This window comes from Gossypium hirsutum, chromosome A07 (assembly GCF_007990345.1).
Source record: "Gossypium hirsutum isolate 1008001.06 chromosome A07, Gossypium_hirsutum_v2.1, whole genome shotgun sequence".
Classification (NCBI taxonomy): domain Eukaryota; kingdom Viridiplantae; phylum Streptophyta; class Magnoliopsida; order Malvales; family Malvaceae; genus Gossypium; species Gossypium hirsutum.
Window position 1 is genome coordinate 95,381,404 of NC_053430.1, and position 19,341 is coordinate 95,400,744.

Consider the following 19,341-nt stretch of genomic DNA (forward strand, 5'->3'; position numbering starts at 1 on the left):
TTTCTTTATTTTTCAACAAAATAACAATCTCCCAAAAGCAGTGTTAATAGCTCTACTGATGCCATCTATTTATATGAAGAGAATGTAGAACCCGTGTAAAGTTGTAAAGGTTTATTTTAAATAGAAAAATAACATCCTACTTAGAGTAGGAGAGGGTTGAACGACTCACCCTTGTATTTCTACTAGGGTTGCCGCTCCTTTCATGTTATATGAAGGGTTTTAGGCTTTTCTCACATCAGGTCTAATTATGAGTACTTCCTGAGCCTTTTTAACCTAGTACTATGTAATGTGATCCAACCCGATTCAGTTTTTCTATTTTCCAAAATAAACTTTAATATTTACATATTAAATAATTTTCTCACCTCAATTTTACTCAAGTAAAATTTTAACGATTTTGCCCTTAGTAAAATTTTGAGAAAATTCGTTCATTATGTCACAACTCAACATGTCCACTATGATCGAATGGTTTATTTTTATTTTCGAGCTTTAAAACAGTCCAAAAACATAAATTCATTCTTCCATTATTTTTTTAAGTAATCCTATATAGGATTGCAAATTTCTATGTCCATTTTCATTTCTATTTTTGGAAACCTACATTCATTTCCAAATGATTCCATTTATCCATTTTAGAAAAAAACTATAATCATTCCTGAATGTCTCCCATTTCTCTTTTTCTATTCAATTCGTTCATTTTTATTTAAACACACAATTCATTTATGTTTTCAACAAGCTAGCGTAAGGGTCGATTGGACATATGAAGTTGAAGCTAAAATGAATTATAGTTAAGTTTTGGATTTTCATCTATTATTTATAAACTCATTTAGTCACGAAATCATTCCACTAAAATATCGTGATTGAGCTTTCCCCAATGGCATACCATTACTAAAACAGCTACTTAGTGCTCATCCAATGACCTTGTTATAAGTGTGTTACCCTAATAGGATATCCTTGATCTCTTTAGGATAATATTCGTTCTCCCAATATGATCCTATTTTATCTCATGGTAACCATTACATCTTCCTTCATGAAAAGTCAATCACTATCAAATGGTGATCAAGTCATCCATCACAAAGATGGACGACTTGTGGCTACGTTTACTTTTCATCAACCGTATAATGCCAGTGAGAGGATATCATTTACCCATGTTTTGGGCTATGAATTCTTTATTTATTTGAGCTTGGGCTTTTACTTATATAAAAGTATATGAGTCACGCATACATAGTCCGTCATCCATTCAGGATTTAGGTACGTCACACTATAATGTCACAAGTGAATAAATACATAAAGGGATTCAAGATTTATTCTGCTTGGGTCCTATCCAATGTACTGTCAATCTAGTCAATCACATCTATGTCTCTATCTTTTGGGTGTCATCTGCTCTGATTCCAAAACAAGGCATCTTCCCAATTAAACTTGATAGACAAGATATAAGTCTTTCAATCTATTTGCTCATTTTCGATTAGACTAAGGACATGTTTAGGTTCGTTTACTAATACAAGTTGTCTTTCTATACTGCGGTCCGACCACGTAATACCGCTTAGTATCAGTTTAAACAATAGAGAATCAATGAGCAACATATGCTTCTAGTTTGCTTTGCATGCAAAAACCATTTAAGGACAATAATACAAAGTATATTAATTTAATTCATGAATAATTTTATTAATAAATCTGTTCGAAAAAATTACAAGTGTACTTAGATGAAAATACTACACTTATGGCACCGGATCCAACAACTAGGCCATGTACACTTTAGAGGTTTGCAAATATTGGTAAGATATAATGTCGTTTGAGGATTATCAAAGTTAGGGGGAGCAATACATGATCTATCGTAATTTGGCATGTCAAATTCAACTCTCTCAAATACTTAATGAGCTTGTTCTCAAGCAATTTACAAGTCTTTAATTTTTTTATTGATTTTTAGATTTTAGAACTAATAATATTTTTCTTGCATTTTATTTCTTTTGAGACCTAAATTGGAAAATTTGTGTCATTGGGAGTCTAATGGTTGATTTAAGCTTGTGTAGGGAAATGACTAGTGGTGAGTAAGGTGTGGTCAAATATTGGTTAGCAAAAAGGGCATATAGAGTTTGTTATTGATCATTTATGAAAGATTTGGGCATTTTTTGTTTCATTGAGATTTCCTTTCATAGGTGCTAATCCTTGAGCACAACATCACCTAAGCTAGTTCTAGTATGGTTATTTTTGGCTTGGTGATTTTGGTTGGTTTCTTGGCTATTTTGGTTGCTATTAAATGTTGCATGATGTTATGTGTTTGACCTGCACGTCATTGTTTTTTTTTTTATGAATATTACATTCTTGGTCTATTTTGGGATTCTTTACATAATTGTTGATGTGGGTAAAGCTAATGGTATGATATCTTGGATGGCGTTTCATCTTTGATAGTTGACCTGTCATCAAATGTAGTTGTTAATTCGGGTCAATTCTACACTTAAAAATCTTGTTTTCTAAGCAATTTAGGATTTTAATCTATGTTTTCAATAATTAGGATTATGATTAAATGTTAATAAAAATAAGTGTTTTTAACACATTTTGTAGGTGTTGTGACCTAACAGGCCGACATGGGCCTTAGGTTGTGCTATTTAGTCCAATTTAGTGTGTAGGATGGAGATATAAAGGTCTAATTGAGTGAAAGCAAGGGTCGAGTGAGGCTCAAGCTTTCTAGGACGTCAAAGCACAGAACGAATGACACAAGGAAGTATTTAGGTGTCATGTCGCACCACTCAATGGGTGTGGCGTGACACTAGGCTGACATGTTGCCAAGTATTTCAGGTTTATTTTCGTCCTAGCAATCAAACTTATACAAAGACCTAGAACGTGCTGAGGACCTAATTTGGGCTACCAACACCTCTATAAATAAGATTACGGGTTGAATGTAATAAAGTCGTCCTAGACACCTTCAAAAACCATCGTAGTTTAGAAGTAGTTGTAGTTATTTTCATTTTGGCTTTTCATAACTTGTTTTTCTTCTTGAATCAATTTGGATTCAAGAACTTGTTTATTTAATTAAAGTATTCAGTTTTTGTTTTTCCTTTGCATTCGTTTTATTTTTGTATTCCAATTGAGATATTTGCTACTTCATTCCCCATTCAATATTGACTCTACGATTATTCAAAACTCTTTTCTTCTTCAAATCAATTGTGTTTTTTAATTGATTTGTTCAATTGAAGTTTAGATTATGAATAGCATGAGTGGCTAAATCCCTTAGGGGAGATTAACAAGTGGATGGGGATGTGATTAACGGAGGATTTAAGATTTCTTGAGAGGGATTAGTTGTTATAAATTATGTGTTCTTAAACTGTTAGGCTTGACAACCCTAATAAGTTATCATAGGCTAGACAAGGTCGGGAGATAAGTCGAACCGAGTAAATCGTAATTTATCATGGTTGAGAAATTGAGGTCGAGAGATAAGCGAGTATCAACCAAACAATTAGTTAATTAGAGGCCGGGAGGTAATAATTAGTTAATCAATTACTAATCCACTCTAAAACTCTAATTTGAAGTTAGTTACAAACCCTGAAGCAAGCTAATCTTTCTGATTGGTTTATCGATTTAGCTCGTTTGTTTATTTCTCGTTATTTATATCTTTTTATTTATTTATTTATTTTTATTCTAATTAATCTATTTTATGGTTAATCGTAATATAAGAAATAATTACTACTAGTTAGATTTGTTATTGTAAAAATATTTTCATTATTTATTCCATCTTCCCTTGGGTACGATACTCGAAATACTTCTAGTATTTCGTTGTACAACTATATTACAATTTGACTTGTGAACTTGCGAACATCGCCGTTCTTAATTCTTATATTTTTTGGTGTTATATTTAAACTATAAATGATAGTGCGTTTATAGGCGGTCAATAGTGGAAGAAGGATATCTTGAATTTGCGTTTTGCCGCAACGATTTTGACTTGTGAAAAGGCTTTTAGTTTGCAAAAGTTCCAATTTAATGTTTAAACTATTGTTGGAATAGGTGCAACTTTGAGTTGGAACAAATAATATAAAAAAGAGTAAGGTAATGAGAGAATCAATAAGCAATATTTGTTAATGTAATTCGGATTTACTAATTTTACTCTACAAAGTCTTGCTTAAAGAATGATTATATTCAACAATTGCACTGGATCACCTATTAGATTAAACCTAATATCTATTGTTACAACAATAGATAATGGCAACCCTAATGTTGAACACAATCGTTAAAATCATTCTCCCCAAAATATCCTCACATAAAAATAATAGAACTCTCCAAATAATACCTATAAGAGTGTCAAACAAAAGCAACAAGAAAACTCAACAAAATACTCGACTTAGACACTTAAGAACCATGCCTTCAATGTGCAGGATTACTGCCTATTTATGGGCCTCTTTAAGAGTCTTTTGAGCCGAATTTCTATAAGACTTTGTCTTCAATTTAAAAGTTAATTTTATCAAATAAATTATCTTAACTATTTATCAAATAAGGCTCTTCATAATTCAACCTTCCAATAAGTTTAAACTCTCTTGAAAGATAAGGATAGAATTCTTCACCAACTCAAACTCTACTCCTTCCTTCTCCAAGTCAATAAAAAAGATAAGAATATCATAACATACTCTTGCATGAAATTCTCTTTCATTTGTTAGTACTATTTTAGAAATAAACCATATTAATTGAATAAGTCAAATATGTCAACCAAACACGAAAACTTTCATTGTTCCAAAAACTAGTTGTGTTATCTATTATTTTAACATGAAATAGAACAAGGTAATAGTACAGGCAACCAATGTTTCAACAACTTAGATGCAAGAAAGGAAAAAAAGATTATTAAAGGCTATTTATTGATGCTATCTTTCTGAATGTTTGGAGTTGTATTTGTTTTGAGTTGTCTAATTTTTCATCTAGTGTGGGTTTTTTTTTTATGTTTTTTATTTTGAGATCTTTGATATTGGTTTGAACATATATTTTGAGGTGATCTCATGCTTTTGCAATTATGGTGTTGTTTCATACACTTTTTTTTTATTTAATAAAATTCACTTGATGAGGAAATATATATGTTGTATAACCTTTACGGATTTCCATATATGCCTAGCTAGTCACTAGTTGACCAGCCACCTGCGCACTCCACTCGTTATTAGACTACTTGCTTTTTAGTGGGAACACACTTACCATTAAAAGGGGATCATTGGGACATAACAACTTCGTACTACTTTAGCTAAGGGAATGTTAGAGCAATACCAAAATTGAGGGCAATTGGCCTATTACCTAGTCGACCACATGAGTGGACCACCACTCGTATTTGTTTATGATGTGGCACCACCAAGCATGGGATAAGGCATGAGACCTTCCTCTATAAATACCTAAAAGAACAATGAAAGAATGAGTTTTACCCTCTCAACAACATTAAGCATTTACATACAACACTCAATTTCCCTCACCTTCGTAGCCACCTTACTTCTCTCCTACTGCCCTTATTTTCGGAATCTTTATCTATATAGGTGAATCGATCTTTATATCACCACCACCTTCTCCTCTTTATCTCCTCTTTAAAGCTATATGCATTTTCAGTACACATCGGCATAAATTGCCATTTTGGGGGTTAAAATGGGTGGGTTGATATATCAGCCAAGTAATTAATATCCAGAAGTAGAACCAACATTTGCTGGTGAGCACATTTAATTTAATAGAATAAATATGATTTGTTTGTGGCGCATAGAATTTCAGTAGCGGCTATCTATAAAGCAGATATAATACTTGCCCAATTCGTCTCACCTGCTTTAACTTAACTGTATCTCTCGCAGATCGATCATCAGTACGTTCGCTTTCTTTTTCTCTGTAAATTTTGATTCACTTTCTGTCTTCTTCTTACGGCTTTTTTCTAATCAGTTAAACCAACATTTTTGGGGGTTTTACTTTTTAATCTTACTCTCTTTTCTTTTTAAATGTTTTTAGAATACAGAAGCAAGCATGGAAAGGAGTGATTGGAGTACAAGCAAGATGGGCAATTGGGAGTTTAACAGGTTGGACTTGGTGGAGTTGGAGGGTGAGCAGTACTCATGTTGTAAGTCACCATGGCCTGCAAAATATTATACTTGTACCTTTTGCAAGAGAGAATTCAGGTCAGCTCAAGCCCTTGGAGGTCATATGAATGTTCATAGGAAGGATAGAGCCAGGTTGCGATTGTTTTCTTCATGGGTTTTAGAATCCCAGAACCCTAATAAACCCAGCTCAAACCCTAATCACCCTAACCCTAACCCTATTAATTCTTCTTCTCCATCTGATGACTTCTCTGTCTATCCCCATCATTCCTTGCTTTCTCCACTCTTCCCCACTCCTTCGTCTTCAGTTCTAACCTATGGGGAAAACCCAAAAAAGCCTCTGAACCCTCAGCTTGGAGATTTGTCACAGGAGAATACCATGACACCCTTCCCAGCTGGGGTTGAAAATTTGAAGGTGCATGCACCAAATTATAAGCTTGAGGTCGGTGGGGTTACTGGTTTAGACTTGGCTACAGGGTTCGGAGATACAAAGGAGGTTTTAGATCTAGATCTTCGACTGGGGCATCTTTAAGTGCAATGGTGGTATTGTGGCTCCAATTTATGTATCTTATTTCATCATCTGGGTTGCATTATTTACTTATCTTCTGTTCCTTTTTTTCTATTTTATCTCTACAACTGCAAGATTCTCTCTTTTCCTTCCCCATCGCTTTCTCATCCATCATCCACCAGGTGTCAAAGTTCAAGCCATATTATACTGATATTAAGACTAAAATTAATGTTTTAGCAAATATATATATAACCTTACTTTTTGATTTAAACAATCTGTCATCAGCTTTTCCACGAATATTTTTTATGCGTTAACTGTCAAGACCAGGATCATCATAACAGGTAGTTTACTTGGATTGAAAATCGTAATTTATTAATCGAAAGTGAAATTGTTTGTCTGGTATGGACAGATGAGATGTTTGTTCAATTAATGAATGTTCTTTTTGCATTCTTTCTGATGCAAAATCAGAAGAAAAAAAAACAAGTACGTCATTTTTCTTTAATGGCTCTCATTAATTAATTCTATACTCACTCCTTGATCTTGGGAAAAAGAAAGGAAAATCTTAAGAAAAGAAAAGAAAAGATGAGAATTCCCATCAACCTTATCTAAGCATGCGTCCAACTGTAGCCCTTTACTGCTATACTGTTTGATAGTAAGGCACCCGGAGGAGAATCTACGTGCTATACTACCATTACCAACAATAGTCAACTCTATTGTTATAACACCGAGGATAATAATTACGTAAACTCTCTATATTATAACAATAATGATATCAATTAACTAAAAATCAATTTAGTTTTTAACTTTAAATTGGTTTTTTAATCCAAAATTAAAACTGAAAATTACTACTTTCGACTTTTGCAAATTCCCTTTAGGGTGGAAATTATAAGTTTGCTTTTCTTTCCGTTTATAGTATTAATGGCTAAAAAGGTAATTAACTTTATATTAGTTAATTAAAAAGCATTTCAAAATTTTGTTTTATATATCATAAAATTAATGTCGATTGAGTCTTAATTTAGTTGGTATTGATTTTGTTTTCGATGCAAGATGACATGGGTTCGACCATGAATCACGTTTTATCTTTTTATGAATAATTCTAAATATTGTATCAACTTAAAAACTTTCAAATACTTTCACACTTATAATGTGATGCCATCAACTTTTTAAATTAAAATAAACATTTTAAATTTACAAAATCTATTTGTTTTTTTATAGAAATACTAATCACTTAGAAAATCTAAACTACACTTTATTGAACTTTTTCCTGTAACACTTTTCAAAATCACTTTTTTAATTGTAATATCTATGTTAAACTATGTTTTCGTTGTCCAAATTACCTTAATAGTTAGCGCTGTTAGGAAAAAAGGTTTTCTTTTATAAACAAACTATAATATTTATATGTAAACTTATAGGAGATTGTCAAAATTGTATTTTAACTAGAGTCAGCGGAAAAAAGTCTGTAATTCGACATCTGTCGTATTGATGATCAAATATCACATAGCATTACTGAAGAAGGCATGAATGATGGTTGTAAGAGTTGAAGTAGTAGCAGGCAGTGACCAGTAAATGTAGTCCATTGGCATGTGTCCATTGATTTCTAATTTAAAGAGGCATTTTGGTATGTGTGCATACATAGGGAGGGAAGTTGTGCTTCCCAACATCTGAAACTTTTGCATGTTCCCCACAAATGTCTTTGAGCATGTCAGATGGAACATGATGGCCTTTCTTAAACAAGAAACCCAACCTTCTTTTTCCCAACCCAGCAAACAACGACCAGAAACAACAACACTTACGAACTCTGCCCTGACCTCCATATCTGTCTCTCACTGTGTCCCGAGTGACCTAGCAATTAAGAAAGGGTGAGAATGAGTGGACTGTGGGAGAAGAAACAGAGAAAAGGTAATGAGAAAGGATCAAAATGGAGTCATTCCCCAAACGTAAATAAATAATACTAACAAGGTTAAAAGAATAGACGTTTAGGGTGGGTCAAAGACTCAAGAACAGTGCCTACCCAAGTGCATGTTTAAGTGAAAAGATGAGTGATAGGAGAGGCATGCATGGAGGGATAAAAGGAAAAGCTAGTCGGCGCACGTCACCATTTTAAGGCTGGCAGTGCCACACGACTCGTCTCGTCTCTTCTCCTCCTTGTTCGCAAAGTCAAGTCCCCTTCCCCTTTTGCACTTTTGCTTTAAATCATGGCCCGTTATCTATGCCATACTTAACAATCTTGGCTAAACTTATAGTAGCTAAAAACCTCCCTAAAATTTTTTCTAATTATATGGTTTCTAATGTTGTTAATAGACTGCCCACATCACCCACAATAATCATGTATCTAAGATATTATGGTCTAATAATATCTTTTGACAGATTATATTATGACATTTCCTCCAGTAAATTTTAATCTTGAATTTTCAACAACCATGAATATAAGCCCTAAAAATGTCGATTTTGTATTGAAAGCCCGTCAAACAAATGGGCTGGAATTGTGTAATGGACCTTTCAGTCTATGTCAACTCCATAAGCACACCCATCCAATTTTTCATTTTTAGAAACTTGCAAATAAATTTTCGTTTTTCTATTTATAAGTTTTAAGTTTGCAGATGACAACTTGATATTGTTGGATATCGGTGTTGGGTTATTAATTATTTAAGTTCTAAGTTTCATAATATGTAATTGTAATGTGTAAATTTCCAGTTTCATTATGTGTATATCATGTATGGATTTTGTTTAAAAATTTTCTGATTTTGTTTAGTTCTTTTCGATACTTTGTTCATTGTACTTTGTATTAATTTGATCTTATTGTCATGGGTACATGTCAAAGCCCGTGACTATTGCGCACAAAATGCCTTATAGAGGTCAACTTATTAAATGTGACTTATTTGACCCACATGAACTAGCCCAATTCATGGAACCCGTGGAGAAGCCCATCTACTAGAAGCCTTGGTGGCCTAGTGAAACACTTCAATAAAAACTAGAGTTACCAGGGTAAACTAGCATAAATTCTAAATGGATAATATTGTATAGAGTTTAAATTCCTTAAGACTCTTAATTGTAGATGGGAGCTAATCTTAGTCGTTGATGTAAATCAATTTGTACCATTGGATTTGAGGGGAGCTTAACTATAAATTGAAAGTCTCTCCCTCATTTGTAATCATCCATTGCATCCATTATTCTTTGAGTTAAAAAATATATTGAGAGCATTTATTCAAACACCTTGTATACATTTTTTTTGTGGCTATTATACTCTTTTGAGCTTCTTTTGTCTTTAAGATTGTTTTCGCTATATTTTGATGCCTTAAAAGAATTCTATGATAATCTTCACTTTGCGAGAGTTAGGTTGACTTAGGTGCATTCAAAGCGAAGGAACCGCCTAAGGTCGCACGAACTGCGAGATAAAAGGTCTAGCCCCATGGTAGTTGGTATCAAAGATAAGGTTCGAAGGCACCGTTGAGATGTCGAAAGGAGCAGATGAGCAGAATGCCTCGATAGAGACCCGTGCTAGGAAAGGTAGGAAACAAAGAAGATCAAGGGATATGTTGTCGACTTTGGAAAGTCGTGTGGTCCATCTCGAGGAATCCATAGGAGAAGTAAAGGAAACACTCGAGGTAGTGGAGGCATGCACTAATGAGTTAGACTGGATGAGAAAGCAGTTCAAGGAATATATGGAAAAGGCCTTTAGTTCCAATATGGACGTATTGGAAGCGCTCTTTAATACTACTATAGGTAAGCTGACAGAAAAGAATGATGCTCTTGAAGCTTAGATGACAGCTATGAAAGAAGAAAATAAAGCCACAGTAACAACTTTGAATGCAAAAATCGAGAAGCTTGAGTGTAACACCCTTACCCGACCTGATAGCCGAATCCTGGTGTGGAATGTCACAAATGGACCCGATTTGAACTAAAGACCAAATTATAAACTTAATAAATTTAAGATGGACTTTATTAATAAATATATATATATTACAAAAGAGTCCTTAAATTCAAATAAAAGTTTACTATCTCAAGTTTCTAAACTCTAAGGTAACTACTTACTTACAATATAATCAACCTCGAGGCAAAGCCTCTAAAGTACCCTCTTCCTATGTGCATGAAACATTACTAACGTTGACTCTTAATCCAACACTGTCTAGCTTGGTCCCTCCTTGAGCTCTTCAATTTCCCAATTAGTCCTGCAACCATGGACCAAAATCCTAAAAGTTCAAAGAACTTAGTGAGTTTTTTTACTAGGTTGAATATATATAAATGCATATATCTAAACCTTATCTTGTTGAGGTTTTAACTAAAAAGGAATAAATGTGTTACTCCTTTTTTACTTTGAAGTTCATGCTTTATCCAGAGCGGGGGACTTCGAGCCAATTTTCGTAGTTCCTTCTTGGCGGATTGATCGCTTAACAACCATTACTCGGTCAAGTTTCTGATCAGCCATCACTCTGTGGTGATTCCTAGACCTTCTGTCATACTTTTGGATCTTCATATTCCTACGCATTATACCTTCCTAAATACATTCCCGTTACGTGGCATTTGCTTTGCTAATTCTATTATCTCATAGTATACTAGGGTATTCACTAACAACCCCCAATGAGATTGCCAGTACAATCCGTTCCATTACGGTGGACTTAACCTCATTTCTTCCTACCTACTACTACCTTTCATTCGAGTTGAAATATCACTAGATTACTTTTTGTAATCCACCTTATTTGCTTTACCTTGCTTCTAAGGTGTACCATATATGTCTACTTTGGACCTCTTGAGCCTCCAGTTTCCAACAGACTGCTATATGAACAATCATTTGAATTTACAATTTCTTTTACATGATAGTTCCCTATGAAATTAACTCTAAGACAACTATACTCGTGATATATTTTCCTCAAAGAGGAGTAGTATTGACAGACATATCTATCACTAGGATACTTTTTTGGGGCATCTATTTCTTTCCCATCCAAGTTTCATTTAGTGGCCCTAGCGATCCATAATGGTGGATCCTTAACTGTGATCCTCAGATACATCTTATCTCGTTTGTTTTTACACCAGGCATTACCAATGTGTCCTTGCCTGTATCTTATTCTAGTTGGGTTACCACTCATATGCCTTACGGCTTCTCTGATTATTATTTTGGCAGTCGTGAGAATTGTTTATCTAAAGAATTTAATTAAATAATTTTCTTGAAAAATTAATTTGAAAAATCTTAATGATTTTTGGAAAAATTAATTTTGATTAAATTAAATTAAATTAATCAAATTAATTAAAATAAATATGATATTTTTGTAAATTAATTTTCAAGTTAGACAATTGGCCTAATGGGTAATTGAACTTGAAAATTTGACCCGAAATCGAAAATTGAACGCGAAAACAAAAACCCGAGATTGATACCCAAAATTGGTTGAATCGAGCCTTGTGTATGAAACCGGGTCGATGGTTGAACTAGTGGTTTGATCAAACTGGTCAGGCCGTTACCGGCCCAGACTAAACTGGAAACAACTGAACTGACTAGGCCCATTCAGGCAAAATGGTGACGGTTCAAGGTGCCAGAGAAAGCAACATCGATGACGGCACCACCAGGCACGGTGGCTACGACCATGGTCATACGGCTGCCAGCGGGTGGTCGGCAACGATGGTTCTTTGGCACTAAAGCAATGGAAAAAGTTGACTCCTAATGGGACTCTATTGGGTAACTTGGTTTCAAATTAACTTTTTCAAAAATAATATTGTTTTAATGAATTTAATATTTATCTTGATAGTATATTATTAATATAATATGTCATATTAAATATTAAATATTTATCTAGATAGAATTTTATTAATATGATAAATTATAATCCTAGTTAAATTTTCTCTAAACTCTCCCTATATAAAGAGAGATTGGGTCATTATTATCATACACTTAAATTCAAGAAAAAGTTATGGAGAGAAAATTTTCTGAAAAAATTATTCCAAAAATTTTGTAGAGATATTTTTATATTTATAACTTGACCCCAAAAGTTTAGTGAAATTTCAAAATTGCCACATTGGTAGTTTTGTAAAAAAAATTGAGTCGAAGCAAGTCCACCAGTAGACGTGAGCTTGAGAATAGAGGAGAAGACCACTCGGTCGAAGCATTCATCCTAGACAAATAAAAAAGGTACGAATTTTGATTAAGTGTTTATTACTCTAGATTACACAACCAAGTTCTTATTTTGGAAAAAAAATTAAAACTATGGTTTTTCCCTTAAACCTATTTCCCGCTGTGTTTTCCAAACCCAATCTTCCAACAATGTCAAGTACAATGGTCACTATTTGAGACACTGCTCCCAAAACTTGCCTCAACAATCTCCCTCTTTAGCATTTTTGACCAAAGACCATGTAACCAATTTTCTCAAGCAAGGAATATAACACTTAACATTTGCAATCAAGTTCCATCTCCTCCTTAAAATCATGTTATTCTCCCACTTTTTAGATAAAAATCCAAAGCATTTTCAAGCAATTGTAGCTAGAAAAACACCTACATATGTTGAGGTTTCATCAACAACACAAAATAATAACATGTAGGTAGTATCATGTATAAATCGAATAAATAAAAACAACGAAAAGCATAAAAAAGAAGAAAATCCTCTTTAGTAAGACCATCAACAGACTCCCCCTTAGTAATAGCATATCAACACACACCCCCTCAATATGATGTTTTAGTAGGGGGTGCAATGGATGTTAACTCATCAACAACTTTATAGTTTGGAGTTGTAACTCGTGGAACAATAAGGTTTTTTACCATAAGATATTAAGGGAGTAGAAGTATCCTCATACTGATTTTCAACAATTTTTGCATTAGTTTATGGTTGTATCTTTGTTGAGTTTCAATTGATATTGTAATAGTTCCTCATCTCAAGTCATTCAACATCTTATAACAATGTGACATGATATAACCAATTATACTACAATAATGGTAGATAATCCTCCTCTTCTTATGCTCCTCTATTCCATGAGATGGCCTCTCATTTTTCCTCCATATAGATTTTTGCCTTTAACCTAGAGCAATGTCAGGTGTAGTAGGCACTAGTTCTGCCACTACATGTGTCCACCTTTGATATTTTAACATTTTGAAGCATCTAGTTCTGTTATGATCAGGAACTCCACAATAATGACAAATAGCTTGATGATTAGAGATTCCATTCTCTCCATCATAAACTAAAACACGCTTCTTGGAGCATTCAATTTAATCAATAATATTTGTGGATTTGACAAAAATTGGCCATTTCATCACAACTTTTCCCTTATTCTTAATATAGTAAATACCACATTTTATTGGTTCTCTTTTGGTAATATAAAGAATCTTATATGATTTCTCGCTTCTTAATCTCATCTTTTTCAAGGTAGATTAGGTTGCTGCAAGCTCCTTTAGAGCAGCATTGAGGTAGGTTCTTTTTTTTTTGCTAAAAGGTAGTATTTTTCTTTAATGTTTTTCAACAACCTTTGATTTTCTATTTAAGCACAAAAATTCTCATCAGCAACCTTGGAAGTAATTTCACATACATAATTCTATTTTTCAAGCATAGTTTTTTATGTCTCTATAAAGTCTTTTGCTAATTTAAGATCTCCACCATTGACAGTTTCAAAGTTAGTTGCAATATTGGATGCAACACCTCCAATTTTAACAATAAGAGCAACATGCTTCTAATCCTCTTCATTGGTCATTACACTTTTTTTGGAAATATCACACATTATTTCTTTTGGAAATCTCCTTGACAGCTTTGTTAAAGTTTTGAGTAAGCAAAGCAATATGCTCATGGAGTTATTCAATAGCAATGTTACCAACAATTGCCACTGGTGTTGTAACTTGTAGGGTTTTGCTCTTCTCATCTTTTAATTTGTTCTTCCTTGACTCATCAAGATTCATTTCTAACTTTTGAAAAGATCCAACGAGCTCATAAATTTTTATTACATCAACATCTTTAGCCTCTTCAATTGCAGTTGCTTTGATGGAAAAACACTCAAGCAAATATCTAAGGACTTTTCTCACTACATGCAAGCATGAATATTCATTACCAAGTGCGAAAGTACGATTTGATAGATTGCATAGCTTGGCATAAAACTCATCGAGAGTCCCATTTTCATGCATTCTCAATGTCTCGAATTTGGTGGTTAGCTTTTGTAGCTTTTATTACTTTACAGTGTTGGCTCCTTTATGAACTATTTCAAGAATGGTCCAAGCCTTATAAGAAAAAATAAAATAAAACTAGAGATGTGTTTGAATCCTTAAGGATTTACACTGTTGAAGATAACATATAAAGCCTTTGAGTTCAAATTAGATGTTATGTCTTCATTTGCTGCCTGGGTGGTTTCAGGTTTGATGGTTCACTATTTATTTTTTTTGTAAGTGGCTCCCAACCTAATAAAATATCCTTCCAAGCCTTCTAATCAGTTGAGTTTATAAACTCTCTCATACATGTCTTCTAATAGGAATATTTTAATCCATTGAATATAGGGGAACATGAAATTGAAGAACATTCCATTAAAAGCAATTATCGACACCAGGAAACATCAATAGCTACGTTAAATGAAAAGCTCTGATACCAATTATAAGGACTGAGAACGTCATTTGCAAGGAAATTAAACAGTGCCAAAAGTAGTCCTATGAGCATTACCAATTGCTTTAGGCATTAATGAAGAACAAAGATGAACACAACAATATGTTTATGTAGTTCAATTTCCCTACAACTGGAGGCCTTTCCTAGAGAGATAATCATCTATCTTAACAACTTCTAAAACAAGTTATTACAAGTTCTAACACTCATTGATTAGCAAACTCATCTTTGCACCTAAGATCTAGATCTCTCTCTAAGTTTTCACACTTAATGCACTAAAAACAAAATGTTCCTCAATGAATAAATAAGTTCTCTCAATATTTAGTACATCACATATACTAGTCTCCCCAATATATAATGATTCGACTTGCTAACACACTAAATCAACTACATTCAACTTTCCTATCAAAGTAGCAAGATAATCAACACAGAAAAGTCAATTTGCTTGGTTCAATCCGAACCAATCTTTAAGATATGATTCCATAGCAGGTTTGGATATAATAGATAGGTTCACACAAGTCCAAAATATCAATAAAGATCACAACCCAAAGATTTTTTTTTACAAAAAAAAATTCCAAATCCAAATATGGGAAGTTATGAAGCTAAAAAGTTCCAGATAGTAGTAGGTACTGCTCTCGGCATTCCTTTTATAACTCCCTCAACAATAAAACCTCTATCAAGGTTGAACAAGCCTTTCATATTTGGAGTACGGATCCAGCTTCACTAAGTAAAATTTAATCCATCACGATCTACCCAAATCTTATCAAATTAATTACCTTTCATATAAGAATAAAAAGGATTGAGATAAACCTTCATAAAGTTAGCCTATATTATCTTGGATTGCATATCTCAATATATAAGGTAAGTAGATTCCATAAAAATCCTTGAAAATAACTTTGTTTATTTGGTCTCTCTAAAAAAACACAAGATTGTCTACAGAAAATTCTCAAAAAGATGCAAGTAAATAACCAAGATTTTTTGGTCATATATGTATAAAAATAAGGCAAGTTATAAAACCTATGTTGTGCCAAGTGTAGTGGCCACTACTCGAGTCATTGCTCCCAAAAATTTCTTCGATAGCATCACCCTGTCAACTACGGTTCTCATGAATGTATCCACGGTATTTTTCTTGGCCACCTCACAAAAGGAAGGTGTACGTGTCAAGTCCCTCATTACATAGAACACACATGGAGTCTCGATTGGTCCATGTCAATCTCGTCTCCGCTTATCTAAAAGTATATTATGCTGCCTAAGTGGCCAACCATGACAAGACTTGTGAAGACTTAGGTCGAGAGATGGTCACCCTCACCTATAAATGCCTATCTTTGGCCTTAAAAGGGATCATCTTCAACTTTCCATCTACATTCTATATACCTCTTACTTCTTTTGTCTCAACAACTCTCAACAACTTACATTTCTATGAACCACCAGCTTTCTCTCTATCAACAATTATATTTGACTTTGACTACAAAGATATGATAATATTTATATCAGATTACACAAATTTCTTTCTCTAATATTTATTTTTCTCCCACCCTCCTCTCCCAAATAAAGTATTCTAGTTTATATCTAACATTGATGTTCCTGACAATGAGTGGATTTGTTCTTGTATAGTTAAAATGAAGCATTAAACTCTGAAATTATCTATCTCAATATAGAATCATGTAAGTTTTACCGTCATGATTTTTTTTTTGTAATATTTTCGTGAGTCTTACACAATTCTATATTGTAATTGATTAATAGCATTATAATAATTGAAAATGATACATTATCGGAGTCGAATTTAGTAGGAAAACATTATGTTATTGTGGTCCTGGTTTTCACCATTGTCTTCATATGCCATATTTTTTTGTGTAGGTTAGAATTTGCTTGGCAAACTATGTCAAATTCAAGACATGTAAATACTTAAAACCCTCTCCTTTTTAACAAATCAAATTATCAATTTCCCCCAAAGAAATCATTATTATTAATATATTATTATTCGTTAACATCCACTAAAATTAGAGATGAAGCTAAAAATTTTATATTGATGGAGTTTAAGAAAAAATTATAGAAATTTTGGGTTTTTTTAACAATCTCATTATAGGTTCTGATCATATCTATTCTTTTTTACCCAATGCATTTGACCACCTATAGCCCCTTCTTAACCCATAAATAGGAGGATAATGCGTTTTAACGTACTCGAACCCACATCCTCCTGCATTGATAACAATGATCATGCCAATCGAGCAAAAACTCAATCGATAATAATTAATTTTTAAAATGGGTCAAAAATATAATTTTTTATTTAATTAAAAGCTAAAAAACTTAAATTAAATTAATTTTTTAGAATGTCCAAAAATAAAAAAATTTCCACTTAATCAAGGATATCAAGTCCCATTCGCACATTGTGTTAATAAAATGAGAACTCCAATATTCTTTATGATAAGAATTCTAATTTAACAATTCAATGAAAATTTTAATTTCTATAAACAAAAAAATTTTATTATAGTTCGGATAGTATATACTCTTTTTGACATAATAACTAGAACTATCCATAACCTCTCTCCAATTCATAAATAGAAAAATAATGCATTTCAACAACAATATCCATACAAATTAAACTAAGAATCAATCATACTATATACAAATTTAAAGTATAACAAATGTTTTATAATATATATATATACCCATTTTGAAAGTATATGAAATAATTACCTTTATAACTATGATATTTTGCACAGAAAAAATGCAGGCTTCACTTTTTCCTCTCTCTTACGCTTTCACCACTTTTGTTTTCTATAAATGGTTGTAATATGGACATATGGTTCCATCAAAATGCATATTTGTTTAGTGATTAAAAAATGATAAAAATGGTTGAAATTTGATAGTGGTAGCCGCCATTTTAATTCCAAACAAAACACCTGCCCTGTTTACCATTTATAACCTACTCTTCTATTTAAAATTCTCGGCCTGCAAATTGAAATTTAAGATAATCACAAACGTTGTATTTAAGATTATTCGTCATTTATTTTTTTGTATTTTTGGGTTTATAATTAGCAGAGTAGTTTGCTAATTCGTGCTCCCATTAATTAAGATCGTAAATGAAGGTGATTGTGATGGCAAAATAGATGATGTGTTCCCCATTAATTATGGTGCAAAAAGCTTATACTTAACGACAAATGTAAACTACAAAACTACATTATTTTACTTATATGAGGGGGAAATTTATATATATAATGCAGGAAGGTTCCTACATATTTCCTCACCACTGTCATAAGCATACGTTGGTTTTACATACATTTATTAGAAGTAAGTAAAACTCGATTTGATTTGAAAAAAATTAAATTTCGAGTTATTCGAATTATTCGAGTAAGTAATTCAAGTTTAGAGTTCGAATTAAATTAAATTTTACAATTCGAATAACTCGAATAATTCGAATAATAAATTGATGTAAATAATTTTTTAGTCCCTATCAAATTTAAAAATAAACAAATTGGTCTCTCCCAATAAAAATTACAAAAAATTCATTAATTAATAATTACATTTAAAACTAGAATATAATCATTAATTTAATTAAAAAATTTAAAAATTTTATTTATTTATATTTAATATTGTAATAATACTAATAAATTGAAACGATATATCAAATTTATCCGATGATATAATATTAACATTTGATTTAAGTTAAAGGGCCACAATTGATGACCATGGCATGGACTAGATGGAATTATGGAACATAATTTTCTTTGGTAATTAATAAAACAAATGGAAATTGTGTTTAACTCTGATCATGCATTAAATGTACATAATACATGCTTAATTAATCAAAGGTGTATTTTATGGGATTCAATGCCATTCAAGTAACGTATTTGACTCGTAATGATAGTATAGTTGGTAAAATAAAATGGAGATTAATCTTCATGAGTCGAATGATTATTATTTTTAATTCAATCTTATAAGTAAAGAAAATAATAAAAGTTTCAAAAAATATTTCAATTTAGTCCCAATAAGATGTAATTATGGATTAAAAATGTATTTCGAAGAGGGTAAATCTATTTATATAAAAATAAAATATAGGAATAATCAATCAGAGTTACATGTAATGATAAGATACATTGTTTTAAGAGAAAATTTTAAATTCGAAAATTAGAAATGACATTCATATGAGAGGTAACTATAAATCACAAACACTGAAAGAGTTGATATCAATAATCATAAAATGAATATGGAGTATAGCTTAGTTAAATATACATATTAGAGTAAA

At 32.4% G+C, this 19,341-nt stretch overlaps 1 protein-coding gene across 2 annotated transcripts; it reads left to right on the plus strand.

Annotated features, from left to right (window-relative positions):
- Positions 1 to 5,380: 5,380 nt before the first annotated feature.
- LOC107956886 (zinc finger protein 11) lies at positions 5,381 to 6,629 on the plus strand. 2 transcript variants are annotated; one of them, XM_016892372.2, is made up of 2 exons: positions 5,381 to 5,806; positions 5,947 to 6,629. In XM_016892372.2, the coding sequence occupies exon 2, from the start codon at positions 5,962 to 5,964 to the stop codon at positions 6,562 to 6,564; it is 603 nt and encodes a 200-aa protein (XP_016747861.1). In that variant the 5' UTR covers positions 5,381 to 5,806; positions 5,947 to 5,961; the 3' UTR covers positions 6,565 to 6,629. The 2 variants fall into 2 exon arrangements, with proteins under 2 accessions (XP_016747861.1, XP_016747862.1); XM_016892373.2 differs by having other exon boundaries at positions 5,381 to 5,659.
- Positions 6,630 to 19,341: the final 12,712 nt, after the last annotated feature.

Excerpts from the sequence above, each read along its gene's own strand:
- LOC107956886 (XM_016892372.2), top strand. The coding sequence starts at position 5,962 with ATGGAAAGGAGTGATTGGAGTACAAGCAAGATGGGCAATTGGGAGTTT.